A 19,783-nucleotide genomic window follows, 5' to 3' on the forward strand; every position below is an offset into this window, starting at 1 on the left:
TGCTTATGATTCTGCTCCCACAATCCTGGCTCCCTCTTCTGACCTTTAAAGAGTACTGCACACATGTGTACACCATCTCCCAAGCACACTTGCATACATAATTTTTTTTTTTTTAATTAAAATGAAAAGATGTAGAGATAGACTGCACCTCTGGACCAAGCTCATGCCCATTGAGCTCAAATCCATTTGAAATAATAATAATAATTAGTAGAAACAGAAATGCTTCTTACTAAAAGAAATGCATGAGACAATAAATACAGTTGAAAGTCTATTAAATGCCTTTTGAATCTGGCACCATCGTGGTTATTACTGCTTACTGCTTGTTAGCTTTTCTTGAATTGATCTCTCTGGAGAGAGTATAAATTAGAACAGTTTATGTGTGTCTTTTTCCTCATTGTATTACCAATGCCAACTCCCACACCATCCTGCCAGGCAGTATTACTTGGTAAACATAGTGTGTGGACTCTAGCAGGTGGTAGCCCAGGTCTTCATCCAGACTCAGTCACTGCTATTTGTGAAATCATGACAAACTGCATCTCCATGTCTTTGTCTGATAATGAGGATAATGATGTTATCAACCTAGATAGACTCATGCATTCTCCAACGACCCCCCAGTCCCAGCAGCCTCTCAACAGAGCCTCAGTGTGTTTGTTTAGTCTTGCTGCATATTCTGTTCATTACAAGCTGGCTAGAACCTTTCTCTCTGTGCTCTCTGTCCCCACTCTGAAACCCAAATGGCCTACAGAGGCATCAGATAACACAATGCCAGTTTCCCCAGCCTAGTGAAGACAGCATTCATCAGAGTCCAACATCAGTAATTAAATGCTTGGTGTAGAAATGACACAAGTCAATTCTGCTTACACACCAGGCAAAAACAGTCCAGTAAGTTCAAGGCTGTGGGATCCTGCCACATGCCCAGGAGTTTGGCCACCAACCAGCTCCCAAATTAAGACACGGAGACGTATTAATTATGAATGCTCAGCCTTATCTTATGCTAGTCCCACTAGTTCTTATAACTTAATTCAAACTGTTCTTTTCATCTACATTTTGCCTCAGGGCTTTTTACCTTCCATCCTGTATGTCCCACTTACTGTCTGGCTGGCTGGAGGGTGAGTGGCTGGCCCCAGATGTCTCCCTTTCTTGCTCCCTCATTCTTTCTCCCTTCTCCCTCTTCTCCCGAGCCTAGATTCCTCCTCCTACTTTTCTCTCTGCCCACCAGCCCCACCTATTCCTCTACTGCCTGGTTATTGGCTGTTCAGTTTTTTATTAAACCAGTCAGGTGCCTTAGGTAGGCAAGGTGAAGCAGCAACACATCTTTACATAGTTAAACAAATGCAGCATAAACAAAAGCAACATATCTTTACCTAGTTAAAGTAATATTCCACAACATGAACAAATATAACACACCTTTACATAGTTAAAGGAATATTCCACAACATGAACAAATATAACACACCTTTACATAGTTAAAGGAATATTCCACAACATGAACAATGTAATATATCCTTACATATTAAGGTAATACTCCACAATAGTAGAAACACAGAAAGAACCCACCCTCCTAGGGTGGGCATGACTACAGAAACACTCAGTGTTTATAAAACACTTTTAAAATCACCTGGCACCTTTGCAATATACTCTAGGATGGTTGCTGAGGATGGTTGCTAAAGAGAGTGTTGTTACCATTATCAAATAGATGCATATGTTTTGAAGGCCATTATGAAGTGACCTTGCTGGCTTTCCCTTACTCAACTGAGTTTGGATAAATATTTCAGAGCAGTTCTTTTCCTTTAGAGACCAAGGTCCTATCCAGCAGGCCCAGAGCAGCAAGAAGGTTCCCTCCTTCCACCCTTACCCATCTCAAGACTTCACTGGACTCCAGAAAGGCCAAGAAGGATGGGTCACACTAGAGGGAAATGAATCCTACTTTCTTTCAGGTGTTGGATGCTTTGAAGAATTCAGTTCTAAATGGGTTTCACACAAAAATATTTATACTTCAGGCTGTATTATGCAAACAGCAATCTGCATTTGTTGGTTTTGGATGCCAGTTTCCTCCAGCTCTGGCTATCCTTTGTGTTATATAAACAGAACACAACCATCTGGACCACAACAAGCCATGCTGAAGTCTGCGCTCACTCATCGCCAAAGCATCAAATCAAAATACAATCTTTCAGAATTCTTCCTGACTGAAAATTGGAATGAACGTCAAAGCCCTTGAAAAGCTGTTCAAAAAAAAAAATGTGCATCAAGTGTTAGAACAGAACATTTTGAAAGGATGGCAGAAATGTGCACAGGAGAATACTTAAGCAGAAACAAACATGACCAGATCATGCCTGATAGTGTTACCTATGGAATGAGTAATTCAATTTAGTATTTCCTTAGCTTGAAAAGGACAGAGCCCTAGGAAAGGCCATCTCAGACATATGGGAGCCTGGAGAAGAGTCTGTTGAAGACTCATTCATGAAAGGAAGTGGAAGTTTGGGTTTTTCTACAGCTAAAAACTTTAAAATTAATACTTTACAATAACTCCAAAAACAGACTAAAATCAAAGACACCAGTATGCAAACAACATGATTTGAAAGTGGATCATGGCCAAATGAAAGCACCAGGCCATAACTAGTCACATGTGTCAACACTTATGCACATAGAAACGACCTCAGAAATGAATGCTGAGCACTAGCTCCCTGACAGAATTCCAGGCTACAAAACATGTCTTCCCAACACAACAGAAAAGCTTACCACCATCAGGCCCTGCTCACAGGCAAACACGGGACTAACGCTTCCTGTTGCTTTTTTCTCAGTCTAAAATTACCTTCCACCCTAGCAGAATGCCCAAATTGTCCATCATTTAGAAAAAGCACCCTCATCAGACTTTGTAGTTCAGATCCATGAAATCTGGACTCTGAAAATAATACCCTTGTGGAATAAGGTATATATACATATACATATATATATGTATATATATGTGTATATATATATGTGTGTGTATATATATATTATATATATATATATATATATATAAAGATCATGAAAAAACTGGGGGCTAGAGAGATGACTCAAGATGATTAAGAGAATGTACTGCTCTTCTAGCAGACAAGTTCAGTTCCTAGCACGTTGGGTCACTCAGTGGTTCAGTTGCCTGTAACTCCAGCTCCAGAGGATTTAATACTCTATTTTGGCCTCCTCAAGACCTACGTGCATGAGGTACATATGTAGACAAGCAGGCACATATACATACACAAAAATAAACATTTTAATTAAAAGGGATTATTGAAACACTAGAGGTCCATGTTAGTTTCCTATCAGTATATAATAAATGTCTGTGATCAACTTACAAGGAAAAAGGAGTTGGGAGGTTTCAGCCGATGACCCATTGGCCAGATGCTTTGAGCCTGTGTTGTGGCAACAAATTGTGGCAGAGCAGAATCACTCACCTCATGGTTAGGATACAACAGACCTGTGTGTCTCTATGCACTTGAAGGGAAACCTCCCAATGACCTAAAGAGTCATTGCTATGCCTGCCTCTTAAAGGTCCTACACCCTCAGTATCATGACTCTGGGGAATAAGCTTTTTTAACACATGGTCTTCTAAGAGACAGCTGGTATCCAAATACTTACTAAGCCACAGAGAAGACTGAATATATATCATAAGGCTGGGTATATGTTATACACATGTTTAGTGTATATTATATATAAATATGCACATTGTGTATGCATGTGTGCATATCTGACTAAATCAAAGATGATTCTACATCAAATTATTGAATATTCAAGAAATGTTCCACTATTGGTGGCTGAAAGATGGCACCAAGACAGAAGACTTCCTGTCTGCTCTGTAAGTTTAATAATGTAGCTACTGACCAACTATAAAATTCATCTGGGACCAGAGAGCTGGTTCAGCAGGTAAAGCCAATTGCTGCCAAGCCTGACAACCTAAGTTCAATAACTGAGACCCATGTGATAGGAGAGAACTGACTTCTGTAAGCTGTCCTCTGACCTCCACATACACAAACATATAATATATATTTATATATTATATATACTAAATAAATAATGTTTTTGTTAAATATTTATGTATTTAATGTATATATTATTAAAAATCCATCTCCTTGGCTATAAATCAGTTTCTCAATCATGTGAAATTGATTCCATCTTAGTGTATTATATTTATCTATGTATTATCAAATTATTTTAAAACTAAATACTACCTTATACTGTTACACAACAACTTTGAGATAAACTAATTAAAAGTATTTTGTAATCCATTTTCTAATCACATCTTCAAAGACCCACATAGACACAGGCACAATCTTCCCATAAAAGCCCACCCCCATGCCTTTACCCTTCAGGGTTCACAATTTAAGTTCAGCCAATCAGCTGGTCTTGAATGATACTTGTGCCCCTATATTCTCCAGGTTAAAACATCCCAACCTGGAGGGAAGGTCCTTAAGACCCAGGAAGTTCTAAATGGATGCTATAGAGACTCAGGAAATAAACAACACAGACTTCCCAGGAAATCCCTTAAGCTGACTGGTTGCAGAAAGTCCCTCCCTTCCCAAGGACATAGTCCACAATGAAGACTACTGCCGAGCTGAGACACTCTCCTACATACCAGGCTGCCTCAGTCACGCACCACTCCAGAGTCCTGCATTTCCTGAGTTGCACCTATGCTGAGGTGGTTTTCAGTGCAGCTGCTTTTGTGTGGTTTCTGCCCTTACCCATCCTCCTTCAAGTCAGTCTCATAACCACACTTGGTTCACCAAGATGCAGTCGTTACTTTGAGATGTCATCAGTTTCCTGTCTGGGGTGAATTTGTTCACATCTCTCTAGTACCCAGTAGCACTTCTTAAAAAAAAAAAAAAAAAAAAAAAAAAAAAAAAAACAACAAAAAAAACAGTGCCTTCCAAGGTACCTATTCAACTGACCAGTAGTATTCAGTCATGAAAGAACAAAAACCTCCACTAAATCTCCAGGGAAAATCCTCTTCACTGTGACACATGGATAAATGGAAGATACCAGGGGAAAATGGAGAGCCTTACTTTATGGTTCATGGCAAGTATATTTCAGAGCAAATAACTTGCCCTGAATAAACGATAATCTGTTTTATAATCTGCTTTCCAATCCAGGAACAAAATCCCAATTTCTTCACGGCATGTGCTACTTTCTTGCCTTAAATAGCCTGGTAATCATGGCCCTGAAGCTTCTAATCACAGATAATTCATTGCACTTCAAGCTATTTTCAGCCCACAGTTTCAATTGTTCAAGGCCAAAACAATATTGCTACACAGTGTCTTTAAATGGATTGAAATTCTCTCTGTCTCTGTCTCTCTCTCTCTGTCTGTCTCTCTCTGTCTCTCTGTCTCTCTGTCTCTCTCTCTCTCTCTCTCTCTCTCTCTCTTTCACACACACACACACACACACACACACACACGCACAATGATTTTCTCTGTGGCTCATTAAGAACAATCACAAAAATCAATAAAACTCAGAAACCAAACTTCAAATTAGGTGGGCTCAGTCAACAGTGTCTAGACTTTAGAAATAGAAAGAGCTAGCATTTATAAAATGGCAATTAGAAAGTGTTCACATCTCATACAATGCCACATACTTTACCTTATTAAAAAAAAAAAGCTAGAAAATACCAATGGCTTACAACATGGTATGACAGTAAATATTTATAAATCATCATCCACATCTATGCAGGAAGGTTGGACCCATCCAATTATCCCATTCATAGGATCTGCAACCTGAAATAAACTTCAAAAGATCCCCAACTGTAATATTTCCTGTGGTTTCCAGGAACAATTTCACTAGCTCAAGTTGTCCTCTTAAAATGAAAAAACTAGAAAATATTTATACAACGTCAACCCCAGTCCATAGTAGTATCAAAGCACAAAGCTACCATTGTTGGTAAACAGTCAAACACAGTTGGTAACAACCACCACCAATGTCTACATGAGCAGAGAAAAACTCAGATGCCCAGCTAGCGCTCCTTCCCTGGTCATCCCAGAATAGTCATCACCTTGAAGAAGGGCAGGGGTTAAAATGATCTTGTATTGTTTGTTCTGAGAAAGCCCAATTGTATTTTGGCAGAACGGGAGGGAGACAATTCTTAGGAGTTTTAAACACCTGCTTCCTAGCTTAGGGCTTGCCTCTTACAGCCAAGATTCCCAATAGGGCTTCTGTTAGCTGGACCTACAAACCAGCAAGGACTGGAGTCCATTCCACATTCCACACAACCTGGTGCCGAACCTAGTCAGATACAGCTCCACCTCTAACTGCCTTACACCAGGCAGGCTTTTCTGATCCTGATGACCAATGCCCAAAGCAGAGCCAAGTAAATGCATCTAGTAACTTCCAAAAGAGCAATGCCAAAAGAGAAAGGAGGCTGTTGTCGGGCCTCCTCGTGCTTCAGAAAGCATGTCTTACCTTGCTCTCATCTTCCTCAAACACAGACTGGTGGACATTGCAGGCAAACAACGAGTTGGGGAGATCATTGAAGTCGGTGATTGCTTGAAAGGCCTCTTCTGCAAAGCACTGAGTGACAGCCCAGTCTCTGTCTACACAGCAGAGGAAGAAAAGTCCCCCATCTTCAGGGATGGATGCCTGCTGCCCCAGGCTCCTCATGCCGATGAAGTAGGATTCTCCCCTCATCCCTGAAGAGGCAAAGACAGATGTGTTTTGGAGTGAAACAAAATCCTTAAACTCTTGTTTGAGGACCCCATTTATAGGGGTCTGGGATCAAATTAATTAAAAGGAGCACTCCCCAAGACCACAGGTGCTATCCCTGTTACCTACTGGGTCCCAGGAGTTGTTCTAAATGTTTTGCATGTAGCATGTGTGTGCATGTTCATGTCCAGGTCAGAGGTCATACTGGATATCTCCTTTAGTTACTCTCCACATTTTTTTTTTTGAGACTGGATCTCTTACTGACCCTGGAGGGCTGTTGATTCGGGAAGACTGGCTGGCTAATGAGCATTAGGGATCTACCTGCTACCCCAACCCTTCCCCCAAGTGAGGGCTACAGACGCTTACCTCCACTCTTGCCTTTTACTGTGAGTGATGGAAAGCTATACTCAGAGCAAGCCCTCTCCCTAGTCCCCACATTAACACATTTCTTAAATTCCCACAATGGTCCATGAGCCTGGTATCAATATTATTCCCATTTTATCAATTAAGCAACTTATGTAAGGCTAATGGCAAATTGGCAGCTAAAACTGAAAACTATGAAGTTTGACCCCAGAGTTCACTTTTCTATGCTGAAAGGATGGAGCAGATCAAAACTGGCCGATGTCTACTCAAGGAGATATGATTTTCTTCATCACACCCTGAATCTTGATTACTTTGACTCCAACATCTAACAGTTCATGCACACTGACAACATGCAGACATGTGTGAGCACATGTAGAGAAACAGATACACATACATCTCTTCATAAGACTGTAAGGTGCTGTGAACCAGGCCCAGATCTCGAAAAATCAGTATCATCTGAACCAACCTATAAAATGTAAATGCTCCTCCCAGCAACCATCATAAAGCTTTCTAGAAAGTTCATCTCAACCCTGCTTCCTGACCCCTTCCAGTCATCATTTTCCTAACTGCAAAGTGTTACTCTGGGTTAACACTGACATATGGGTCCATGGATTTGGTCAGTGTCCCCACATGTCAGGGATGCCATCTGTTTTTTCTTTTGTATCTATTTTTATGCCTATAATCTCTTCCATTCGAAGTTCAGTGGCTAGCGGCCCAGAAGTTAGAAGCATTGGCCCTCTGTCGTTCTGACTGATGTTTCTAACATGGCTACTGAATCCCCTACAGTATGTTCTCTTCCTAACTTGCAGTGCATCCTCTTGGAGTGAAGGAGAGAATGGAGCTATTACAGGCATCGCTCTGCCTTCATGAGGTTTAGTGAGAAACAATTTGTATGCTTTTACCTCCTTTGAATCTGAAACGCTCTGTGGGACGAGGTCACGTTTGTAATGTTCATTTTTCCTAGAGAAACCCTGATGGGAATTTGGTAAGCAACATTTGATGGGAACACTGCATTATATATGAAATCTGAGACAGAAATTAAAAAAAAAAAAAATCAGTACCTGGGGCCAGCGGGATGGCTCAGCATGTAAAGGCACTTTCAGCTGAGCATGATGGTCTCAGTTTGACCCCTGAGACCCCAATGATGGAGGGAAAACACACAACTCCCTCCAGTGGTCCTCTAACCTCCACCTGTGGGTCATGGTGCACGTGCAAGCCCACACACCATCACCCCCACACTCTTAAAATGAATTAATAAAGTTTAATACATTTTCAAATTGAATAACTTGACAATAACTCTCATGATCAATCACTATAAGTGTGGTAAATGAGAAAAACAGTACAAGTAATTTTTTATTATAAAGTTTTCAGATGTGTGATGAACACCACAGTTTCTGTAGTTAAAGAGACAAGATGTTTATTTTAAATAAAAATATGGCATCCTTTTAGGGCTATAAATAACCTAAAAATAAAAATGAAAGTTTTTAGTTCAATATGAAGGAAGCTCAATGACTTGTATTTGTTGTATTGTTATTCCAGATAGTTTAAGGTAATATATGCAATAGTTAGTATTGAATACCATTAGAGTACTATTTTAATAGCAAAAGTAATTGCTAAGAACATCGAAGCAGCATTACGTTCACCAAAGGTGTAGAGGGAGACTGAAAGTCATAGGGACCCCATAGCCTGAAAATTGCAACTGAATCAAAACTGCTCCCAAAATGTCGTCAGATGAGTTCCGAGACTGACTCAATTATTCTTTGTCCAAACAAAAGTAAAATCCATAGCCAAACAAATTAACTTAAATAAAGCCAGTACTCATCCTCACCCAGAACTCCCTTCCATCTACTCGAATAGCTTGCATTCTGTCTAAGCTGTGCAATGCGATTATCTGCATGAGACTTTATTTTAAGCTCCTTATTTGGAATAAAGACCTAAAGAGTCAATGCATTCTTGGTGAACAACGTACGCTATGTGAATGGAGAAAGACTTCAGAGGTCAGAGCTCTGAACAAAGGGCCCTAATTGCCCCGATTTCTCCTTCTGTTCCATGTTCCAGCACTGACTCACTTCAGGAGCCAGAGAAGGCAGAGGACTTTGCCCTCAGTGACTCACTGGATAGCACAAACCTCGTCTCCCTGCCTCCCTCCAGAAAACTAAGAGAGTCTCGTCTTCTCTTGTTCCCTCTGTTCTTTGTCCAAAGATCCAGAGCCACCCCTCAGCTAACTGCTCCCACTTCCCATCTCATGCTCCCTTGCTGGAGAACCTGGACCACACACTCAGCTTTTCTCTTCGCCTCTATTCTTACCACTTTGCTCTAGGTCCTGCCCATCCCCCCCAGGACTGCCCCCACTGCCTCCCCCTCCCCCTCCCCCTCCCCCACCCAGCAGGGCTGTGGTCTCCTTTTCCACCTGAGTGGCAGATCAGAAAGGAAAGAGTTACAGATCCCATTCCATGTGAGCCTACATTATGAGCAGCTCAGGGCCCTAGTTCTCTTCTGCAGAGTGGGTGGGTGATGATACTTCCTCTGGAAGGTGGGAAGGCCCAGCTCATCCTCCTGACAGAAAAACCCTCCCAAGGAAACAATAAAAGCTGGCATGGAGTTTTCAAGAAAGCACGTTTTCCTTGGACTCAACCTTTGATCAGCTTCTCACGTCCATATTGCCTCACACAGAACTATGTTCCCTCACTGGGACTAACTGTTCCATAAATTGTCACCCCACTCTTTTATGTGCTCATCCAACTCTTGGCATATCCCTCCTGTATCTGCTATTATCTTGTGGCTTCAGGCTGAACAAATGATACACCAATGGGTGTTCTCCCCATACAAACTTGTTCTTGCTCTTAAAATTGCTGTTAAAACCTTTGGGCTGGGCTAGCAAGATACCTTGGTAGGTAGGGGTACTTGCTGTACGCACATGATAATCCCAGAACCCAAGTAAAGATGAACAGAGAGAATGGAGGACTGCGTGAAGTAGATCTCTGACATCCACAGGAGCACTGGGACATGCATGAACATGTGTGTGCACATGCATTCATACACAACACACACAATTAAAAACTGAAAACATTTACTGACAGGAACACTTCCTTACATTGGGCCTGATACCCTTGCTGCCAGAAAATTGGTTAAATTAATAAGACGGAAAAACAATCCATGGGTCAGAATGCTTCCTTAACTAGCTGTAAATTTTTTTGGCAGAAAGTTTACTTCTAAATACCCAGAAGTTTCTAAACAGTATTTTTGTTTTGTATTTCCTGAATTTAACATAAAAGTGTTTTCTAGGGTTAATTCCCATCTTTTAACTTTATTATTGCATGCTCCTCATTTATACTTTTGTAAAAGTTAATGAATAGTAATTCTTTTGAAATTTAAATTAGAAGTTTAAATAGAAATATTGCTTTTCCTTTAACAATCAAACATGAGAAAATAAAATGTAGCAGAACAAAGCAAAAGCTTTCCTATCAAAGTTGGTCAATTAGCACAGGGTGTAGGAGGATTTCCTCTGGAAAGAACCTCAGAGGGCAAGACAACTTAGAGAACTCCACCTTCTAGTGGGAAGATGACTGCTCCCAGAACCTTACCTGGGGCAGAAATACCCTGGGCTTCCTCCCACCCACTGTCCCTGTCACCATCAGGGAGCTGCCTGAAAGAGTGTGGTCTTGGGGTGAGTGCCATGATGTCAGAACACAGTCTAGGAATGGAGTCCTGGGAGAATCCTCAGTGCTTTCGAGAAAACTCCAAGAAAACGAGGCAAGAAACATGGAATTATTCCCAGAATGTGTTTCTGTGCCCCTCCCAGGTATATTGGATAGGAGTGAGTGCGTCAGATTGCTCATTATTGCTTGCTGCTGGTATTCAGTTAAACGTCTGTGTAACTCAATGGAAAAACATGTTTTTGCCACAATTGTATGCAGCTTGGACTTAGGAGAGCTTTACTCATAGGGTTTTTCTTAACCTTCAGGGTATAAATTGTCTGATGCTCTGAATAAAGTTGACTATGCATGAGAAAAAAAAAAGAGAGAGAGAAAAGGAAATTAGGAGAGGTCCAGAACTCAAATAGAATGAAAGGAGTGATCAGGATTAGTGTATCCACTATGCAATAGCAAACAGTATGTTTAAATGCCACATTATGACAACCTTCAAACAAGATGACCTTTTGTCAGCATAACTGAACACCAGAGTAGAAAACTGTGAGGATGCAAAGAACAACCTAGTAATTAAATATTAAGACCCACAACACAACTGAACTGGTTGCTTTTATTTTATTTTATTTTATTTTATCTGCAATTAAAACCTTTCAGGCAACCATCATCTACACAGTGACACCTAAGAAGGTGTACAAGTGTGTTGTTCTGATTTTGAAGCATGAGGTTGGCCATCCAACAGAACCTTCTGTTCAGAGACTCACCTGCCCACTGCCTAGGACATTGGTACTGCATCTTGGAACTTCTCCAAGCCCCCTCCCTGACCCTCCCATGGACTATCCTTCCTAACTCTATGTCTCAGCCCAGGCTAGTACTTCCTGAGAGCAGAGCCTAAAGACACAAGGGTGGAGACAGCACAGATGTCTGTCAAAGCCCTCCAAGTGCTATTTGCCTATATTATACAGCAGTGAGTCCCTTACTGGAAGGAACGAGCAGAGAATACAGTAATCAACTTAAAATTCACTAATAATACATTCATCCGAATAGTTACACTAAGAACAAAAGTAATCCTTTCCTTTAATATTTGATTTGGAAAATGCTATTTTATAAAAGAAGAATAACAAACTACTAAAGAATCCATGTGGTGGAAGTAAAAATATCCATGGAGGACAAGAAAACACAGGAAGGCCAGAGGACAACCTCAGAGGTGTGTTCCTCAGATGCTGTTGACCTCTCACTTGCCTGAAGCTAGCCAAATAGCTAACCAATGATCCTCTCATCTCTACACCTTGGTTCTTGGATTGTGAGTACAAGGCTTTTGATGTGCAAGCTGAGGGTGTAGCTGAGAGCATCCCACATTTATGTGATAAGCACTTTATGCACTGAGCTATCTTGCAATCCACTCCAGCACTTTTTTGCACATATAAAATTCCAAGAGTTAGGATCATGTTCTGGGACTACAGTACTTTTCAGGTTTTGTTTATCTTAAGTCTTTGGTTTGTTTTTTTTTTTTTTTTTTTTTTTTTTGAGACAGGTGTTATAGCTCAGGTCAACCTCAAACTCATTATGTAGCTTAGGATGTCCTTGAAATCTTAATTCTCCTTCCTCACCTCCAAAGTGCTAGGATTATAGGTATGCACCATCATGCTAAGAAAATAACATTAATTTTAAATAGCCACATCGTCCCTTAGTGTTTAGGTCTGTCATCATTTATTTAGGCTTTCTTCTGTTGTTTGACATTTGGAAGGCGGACATTTCTGCCAGTGGATCTGGAAAAGAGACACAACTATTAAAATATAAAGTCTCCCATGGGAGAGATGGAGAAGCTCCAAATTTCCTTAGAAGCAGAAAGCACACATTTTAAAGAATCAATTAAAAAACAAAACAAAAAATGGAAATCCCCAGGGGCAGTCCTTTGCTACAAACAGGAGTGAAATTCTGCTTGTCAGCAAAAATACAGAGCCACTTTGTGTATCTTACAAAGAGACTATGTGAAGGCGTCTTGAAGGTCCCCAAATAATGGATGTTTATTATTATTTTGAGGCTATTAACAGCATGCCAGTAGCAGGGAGAGGCAGTTCTTCATGTACAAGTGTTAAATGTTTCACAGGCCAGCATCTGCCACTGAAGGTTAAGTCTACATCAGTCATCATAATGAAAACTGAGAACCAACCCTCTTTGAATATTTGGTGTGAGTCCTGCCAGACCCTCTTGGAAGGGAAAGATGTTGAGAAGGAAAAAGTAATTAAAATAAAAAGTAAGCCTGTCTCCCACGGCACCAATAAGTGAAATAAAGTTTATTTGAATATTACAAAGTAAGAGGCCATGAGGGTGTAATGGTTGAATGGAAGGAACCACTGTTGTGCAGGGGTAAAAGCTGGGATGTAGAGGGCCAACCATCATTTAATTTCTTTGCTGACATGTGAAAGTAATACTAACATGGGATTTTTCAAACAACATAATTGCATTTATTAATTAAACATGCAAAGACTGAAGACAGCATGCTTCCCACTAAATATAAGCCGCTTGACAAAGATCCCAGCCTTACAGGGAACTAGAAAGTAGTAGCCAGTGGACACATGCCTGTCCCATGCATTTGAGAGTAAATCCCCTCTCCCTTTACAAACTCCAGGCAGAACCATCACTCAATTTCATCAGAAGGAATTGCTTTCCAAAGCTCTCTGACTTCATTCTTCACAAACCTTTCTATGGTCCTATGAAATCCAGGGAGAAATAAAGAACATCTGCTTCTGTTGGGTGTTGTTATTGTCACAGAGACACTACTTCCATGACATTCACGTTTCCGAATCCCATAATCCTCAAGTTTTCACCTTTCTAATAATGGGTCATCCATCCCATGAGAATGGAGTGTGCGCACTGTCCCTCAGGATTTCTGCTCTCTACAGCCCTGCCCTGGGTAGAGAAGGATGGAGCTAGTTGGAAATCCTTGGGAACAGTTGAAGAGCTACAGAAGGAAAAATAAAACTGTAAACATTCACAGAGGTGCTGAAACTAGCCTTAACATCAATCCAAATCACTTTGTCAATCATGTCACATACAACCTATTTTTTAAAATGACTTATGCACATCTGGAGGGCTAGAATGATGTGGTTAAGAGCACGTGCTGTTCTTGCACAGGCCCTGAGTTCAGATCCCAGCCCTGGTTTTGGGCAGCTAACTACCATATTTTACTCCAGCTCCAGAGGATCCAATTGAGATATTCTGGTCTCTGTGGGCAACTGAACTCACATGCACATACACACACATACACATAAAATTTGCATCTCATCTGAGTTCCTTAGTATGGAAAGAACATCATGGCCAAGAGGAGATACTAAAACAATTGGGAAGTAGTACCACATGGAAGGAACAAAGTCAAGTTATCTGGGAGAATGGCAGAAAAAGAGACAGCAGGCAGAAACCCAGGGAATGAGTCTTGAGTGAGATTCTGACCGCCTTCAAATTCTAAGTGGGGTATGGCACCCAGAGAGTAAAGCACAACACAGATAGGTTTAGATTAACACAAGGCTCCTTGAGCAATTGTGGTTAAAGCAGGGGAACCTACCTGGGGCCTTGGCGCTTGGTCCTGGTAATGTTTAGCTAGCCAGCTCCCTTATCAGGTGTAATCTAATATATGTGTGTGGTGGGGGAGACTCCAAGAAACAAGACTCATCACTTAAAGTTGTTACCTTTATACCTTGTCATTTTCTCTTTCCGTGATAGGAAAAAAATACACAAGAAGAGAGAGGATTTTATCTTTGGGTTAGAAGTGTCTTAAGAAGGGGACCTTGGGCTGGAGAAATGGCTCAGAGGTTAAGAGCACCAACTGTTCTTCCAGAGGTCCTGAGTTCAATTCCCAGCAACCACATGGTGGTTTACAACCACCTATAATGGGATCTGGCACCCTCTTCTGTATACATGATAAATAATAAATAAATAAATAAATGAATAAATAAACAAATAAATAAATGAATGAATGAATGAATAAACAAATAAATAAATAAATGAGTGAGTGAGTAAGTAATTAAATAAATAGATAAATGAATGAATGAATGAATAAATGAATAGATAGATAGATAGATAGATAGATAGATAGATAGATAGATAGATAGATAGATAGATAAATGAAGGGGAACTTATAGTATTTAACAAAAGCTTTTTTGCGGGGTTAAACCTCACATTGGATCAGGATGTGGTGGATCACACCTGTAATCCTGAACCTTACATTGGATCAGGATGTGGTGGATCACATCTGTAATCCTGAACCTTACATTGGATCTGGATGTGGTGGATCACACTTGTAATCCTGAACCTTACATTGGATCAGGATGTGGTGGATCACACCTGTAATCCTGAACCTTACACTGGATCTAGATGTGGTGGATCACACCTGTAATACTGAACCTTACATTTGATCAGGATGTGGTGGATCACATCTGTAATCCTGAACCTTACATTGGATCTGGATGTGGTGGATCACACCTGTATCCTGGAACCTTACACTGGATCTGGATGTGGTAGATCACACTTGTAATACTGAACCTTACATTGGATCAGGATGTGGTGGATCACATCTGTAATCCTGAACCTTACATTGGATCTGGATGTGGTGGATCACACCTGTAATCCTGAACCTTACATTGGATCAGGATGTGGTGGATCACACCTGTAATCCTGAACCTTACATTTGATCAGGATGTGGTGGTTCACACTTGTAATCCTGAACCTTACATTGGATCAGGATGTGGTGGATCACACTTGTAATCCTGATCCTTACATTTGATCAGGATGTGGTGGTTCACACTTGTAATCCTGAACCTTACATTGGATCAGGATGTGGTGGATCACACTTGTAATCCTGAACCTTACATTTGATCAGGATGTGGTGGATCACACCTGTAATCCTGAACCTTACATTGGATCTGGGTATGATGGCTCACACCTGGCACTTAAGAGGCAGAATTAGAAGCATTGCCATGATCTTTGGCCACATAGGGAGTGCCAGACCAGCCTGAGCTACAATGTAAGATCCTGTCTCTACACCAAGACAAAAAGATAAAACTAGAACAAACAGGTTGCCCTCCTAGAACAGCAGACAGCTCATCTCACTAAACAAAAGGAAAAACTGGGGGAGTCATTCAGACAGGAGTGGTGGCGGGTGGAGCTGTCCAGCATGTGGGAAGTGAAGCAAGAGGATCAGGAGTTCGAAGTCATCCCAAGCAACTACGTTGTGAGGCTGAGGCCAGCTCCTGGTTATGAAGGGCTGTCTCAGAAGAAAACAAAAGAAAATGAAACCACAACAAACAACACCATTAGTTTATATGATTACCTGCCCACATTTCCGTCCTAGTTCAAGTAAAAAAGCAAGAATTTAATACTAAAATAATGATCTCCTACAAAAGGAGCTGAAAAAAAAAACAAGGAATAGGAAACCACCCTAAGCCTTGTTGTAAGTTTTAAAAATTCTTTCACCTTTCCATACATGCATGTAATGTGTTTTGATAATTTTCATCCCATGACTCTGTTCTGATGATGCTGACTTCCCACCCACCCCCACTTTCACATATTTATTGGTGTTTTGTTTTATTTAGGACCCACTGAATTTCATTAGAGCTGTTTGGATGAGCATGGACGGGGAGTATTTACTGGAGAGTGGTCGATCTAGTCTGAATATATTTTTATTAGATATAAATGTGGAAGAACTAGAATTCTTTGCTCTGGACAGCTGATGAGGGTAAATAAGGCATAGGATAGACAGAAGTGGCTCATGAATAATTCACTCTGATGTCAAGTCCAATTTTGATTTAAAAACAAATAATTGCGTTGTGGGAGATTTGTTAGTTTACAGGAACTAAAAGATGACAGCTTCTACTTGAATATTAATGAAAACTTAAATGTAATGTTGCTTTAATGGACAGTAGGAAAGAAATTATGATTTTAAGTTGATGAGATTGAGTCCATTTTAATTTTTAAAGAACAGAAACCTATACAAAATTTTGTCCTGCTTTAAGATAATCCCTTGAGCTCTAGAATCAAGTTTAAATGAAATATTTAAAGTCTGTGACAGCATGTGGGAAGTCAGTTCACTAGATGAACATGCTTATATGCTTAGTAATGATTTTACAGTTAAATCTTACCTTAGCATTCACTTTGGGACCAGCCTCCTAGAAGGGGTCCTTTTAATTGCCTTTTTGATACTTTAATGTCTAGATATTCCTGAGGGGGTTAAGACAAGACTTTTGTTCATTTTTTTCTCATCTTATAGAGAGATTGAAGTATAATATTAGTAACCACAAGCTGTGCTGGGATTCTGAGGCACAAAGGGGAGACACAATGTTCTTGAGGCGCACTCCATAGAACCCATTAGAGCGCCTTCTCAAATATAATGGAACCTATTTAATTCAGTTGCAGAATTTTCACACCTGCTGAGCTGTGTGAACCTCATGCTATTCTCGTTACCGGTTGGGATCAGTCCTGAAAGAGTCAGGAACATAAAGTTTTTAACTCGTGGTTTTCAAAGGCATGTATTATCTGTGTCTCTCTTCCGGGTGCCTCCAAAGCCACAGTTCTTCCTCCGGCTCATACTGGACCCTAATGTAATTAATTCAGTTCCCCAATGTCACAGAATCTTAGGGATGCTTATGAAGTGTATAAAGCAAGCATGTTGTCTCTCATTTTCCTGTGCACTAGGGCAGTGAAGGGATTTACCTTCTTGCTTGCAATAATGTCTTTGTACATGGCCTCCCAGGAGAGCGGCACATCTGTTTGGTCTTCTAAATGGACATAATAAGAAGGGAAGGAAAGGGGCCTGATGGAATAAGCAGAGAGGGGACTTGTCCCCCATTTCCACAAGCCTACCTGAATAACATCGTTAAGAAACTGGGTTTAAAATAAGGTCACTAGAATAGAGGTAGATGGGAAACCCATCTTTAAGGAGGAAAATGATCATTTTAAATGATGTTTTTATTGATCCTTTGGGAATGTAATGAGTACAGTATATTTCTATCATACCCACTCTCCTCTCTTCCCCCCAAGCCCTCCTGAGTCCTGCTCACGCCTCCCTATGACTTAATGCCCTCTTTTTTCCATCCGTCTTGAAATTAAACTGTAATTTTATCATGGTCCTTTCCCTTTCCTCCTCTCAACTCTTCCATATCCCCAAGCTAGTCCCCTTGCTCTCGCTTAAATTCATGGCCCAAGACCTTGTTTTCATTAGTTGTTGTGAGGTGTGGGTGTGTATTCATTCCTAAATACAGAAATACAATCTGCTCAGTCTGTATAATGTTATGTGTATGTGCAAAAATATCCCAACCATGATTTCCACATTTAAAATTTTGTCAATATTTTTATGACTATTCAGACTGATCTGATAAGAGTCACAGACTCATGTTATTTATGTCATTACATTACATTAATTACATTAGTTCTGGTATCATTAGTTAATGATGCTATGTGTACACAGTGATGACTTTAGTCATGAAGACTCTTTTTTTCTTTTTTGTTTTGAGATTATAATATAAATACACCATCTTTTCATTCCCTTTTCCACCTACAAATTCTCCCATATACCTTTCTTTGCTCTCTTCTGAATTCCTGACCTTTTAAAATTAACTATTGTTACATGCACAAATGTATATGCATATACATATATATTCTTAAACATACCCTGCTTGGTCTGCATAATGCTATCTGTGTGCATGTCTTCGGGACTGGCCATTTGGTATTAGATAACCAGTTGGTGTACTCATCCCTGGGGGAAGACTGTTTCTCTCCCTGTCAGCATTCCATTGGGGAAATTCATCTTCGATGAAGCATGAGAGCATATGTTTTTCTTTCCCATTATTATTGTTTTGAGCCTTTTGGCACAAGGTATTTATATGTTTCCCAGGCTAGCGTTAAATACTCCATCCTCCTGCCCAAGGGGCAGTACTATGGATACTACTATACCTTACCAGGTGATGTACTTGAAAGCCAGATGAACCCGTGTCTGCAGAGACTAACCAACCTATAACAGACCATAGACCTATCCAACAAAAACAAACAATATGGAAGCACTTGCCCCAGCCCCAAAGAGAAGGGACTGTGCTGGTCAAGGAAACGGCTGACATGTTACAGATGGATACTTTGAAAAGAACTTATAAAGGGACTCTTTACCAAAGCGCCCAAGGTTGGACTGGGTGGAGAGGAGCTATAACAGACAGTACAAAAGGCTGGGCTGCCACTACCCCTAAAGCTGAAGAGCCAAGGACCTGCTGGGTCTAGAGAAACCCTGGGCCCTGGGGCTTGCTACTGGCAGTTCTTCCACTGAGGAATCCAGTCAGTTCTCAGTGGCAACACAGTGAGGATCCCAGGGGAATTCGCCCCACCTTGCTCTCTTGCTGACCCCCTACCAGTTCCTCCCATTGATCAAGAGTGACTGGAAATCAGGGGGCAAGGAGGATGCTGATGCAGAGCAAGTGGATGGGGGGGGGGGGTAGGTTAGCTACCACAGCGCTGTGAGAAAGGCAGGAGATGTCAAAACCAGCCTTTATAAATATGTAAGAACATAGAATTCCATAGGTTCACTTCAGTGGAACTTTACAAAAACTTAAAGCTATCATTTATGAACGAGCAGTTCCAACCAGGGCTTGTATAATGTAGTTGAAGATTCACCATGTCTGACCACATCTTTCCTAAGAAGAAAAGGAGATGAATGACTCCGAGGTAGTGAACGCCTGTGCCCGTGTGAGACACACTTGGAGACAGCTAGGGACCCTGTCATTCTGCGGAGGAAACTTGGAGCCTGAAGCCTGACAAGGCAAGTAATTCTATGCAGGATAACTCTTCACAGGAGGAAGATGCTCCAAAAGTGAGCAGCAGAGTCTGTGGATGTTGCCATGGTAACTCAAGTCAAATTGATCCTGTCAGCTTTCACCTTCTACCTTCACAGAGCGTGGAGGTCTGGGGAGGAAGAGAGGGAATAGAAAGAAAAAGCAGGGAGAGACTTGTTGGTTTTGCTCTTTTTTGAGGGACCTGCCACCCAGCTCCCGATTAAATCACACATGCAGGCTTATTAATTATAAATGCTTGGCCTTAGTCTGTCTTGTTTCTTGACAGCTTTCCTT

At 40.9% G+C, this 19,783-nt stretch overlaps 1 protein-coding gene across 1 annotated transcript in view; it reads right to left on the reverse strand.

The window, feature by feature from the left end:
- Rcan2 (regulator of calcineurin 2) overlaps positions 1–19,783 on the reverse strand; it is a 240,321-nt gene that overhangs the window by 198,032 nt on the left and 22,506 nt on the right. Inside the window, exon 2 of the mRNA XM_036167625.1 lies at positions 6,430–6,656. Coding sequence (XP_036023518.1) covers positions 6,430–6,654 — 225 coding nt within the window. The 5' untranslated portion in view covers positions 6,655–6,656. The remainder of the gene's footprint in view (positions 1–6,429; positions 6,657–19,783) is intronic.

This window comes from Onychomys torridus, chromosome 18 (assembly GCF_903995425.1).
Source record: "Onychomys torridus chromosome 18, mOncTor1.1, whole genome shotgun sequence".
NCBI classification, from domain to species: Eukaryota; Metazoa; Chordata; class Mammalia; order Rodentia; family Cricetidae; genus Onychomys; species Onychomys torridus.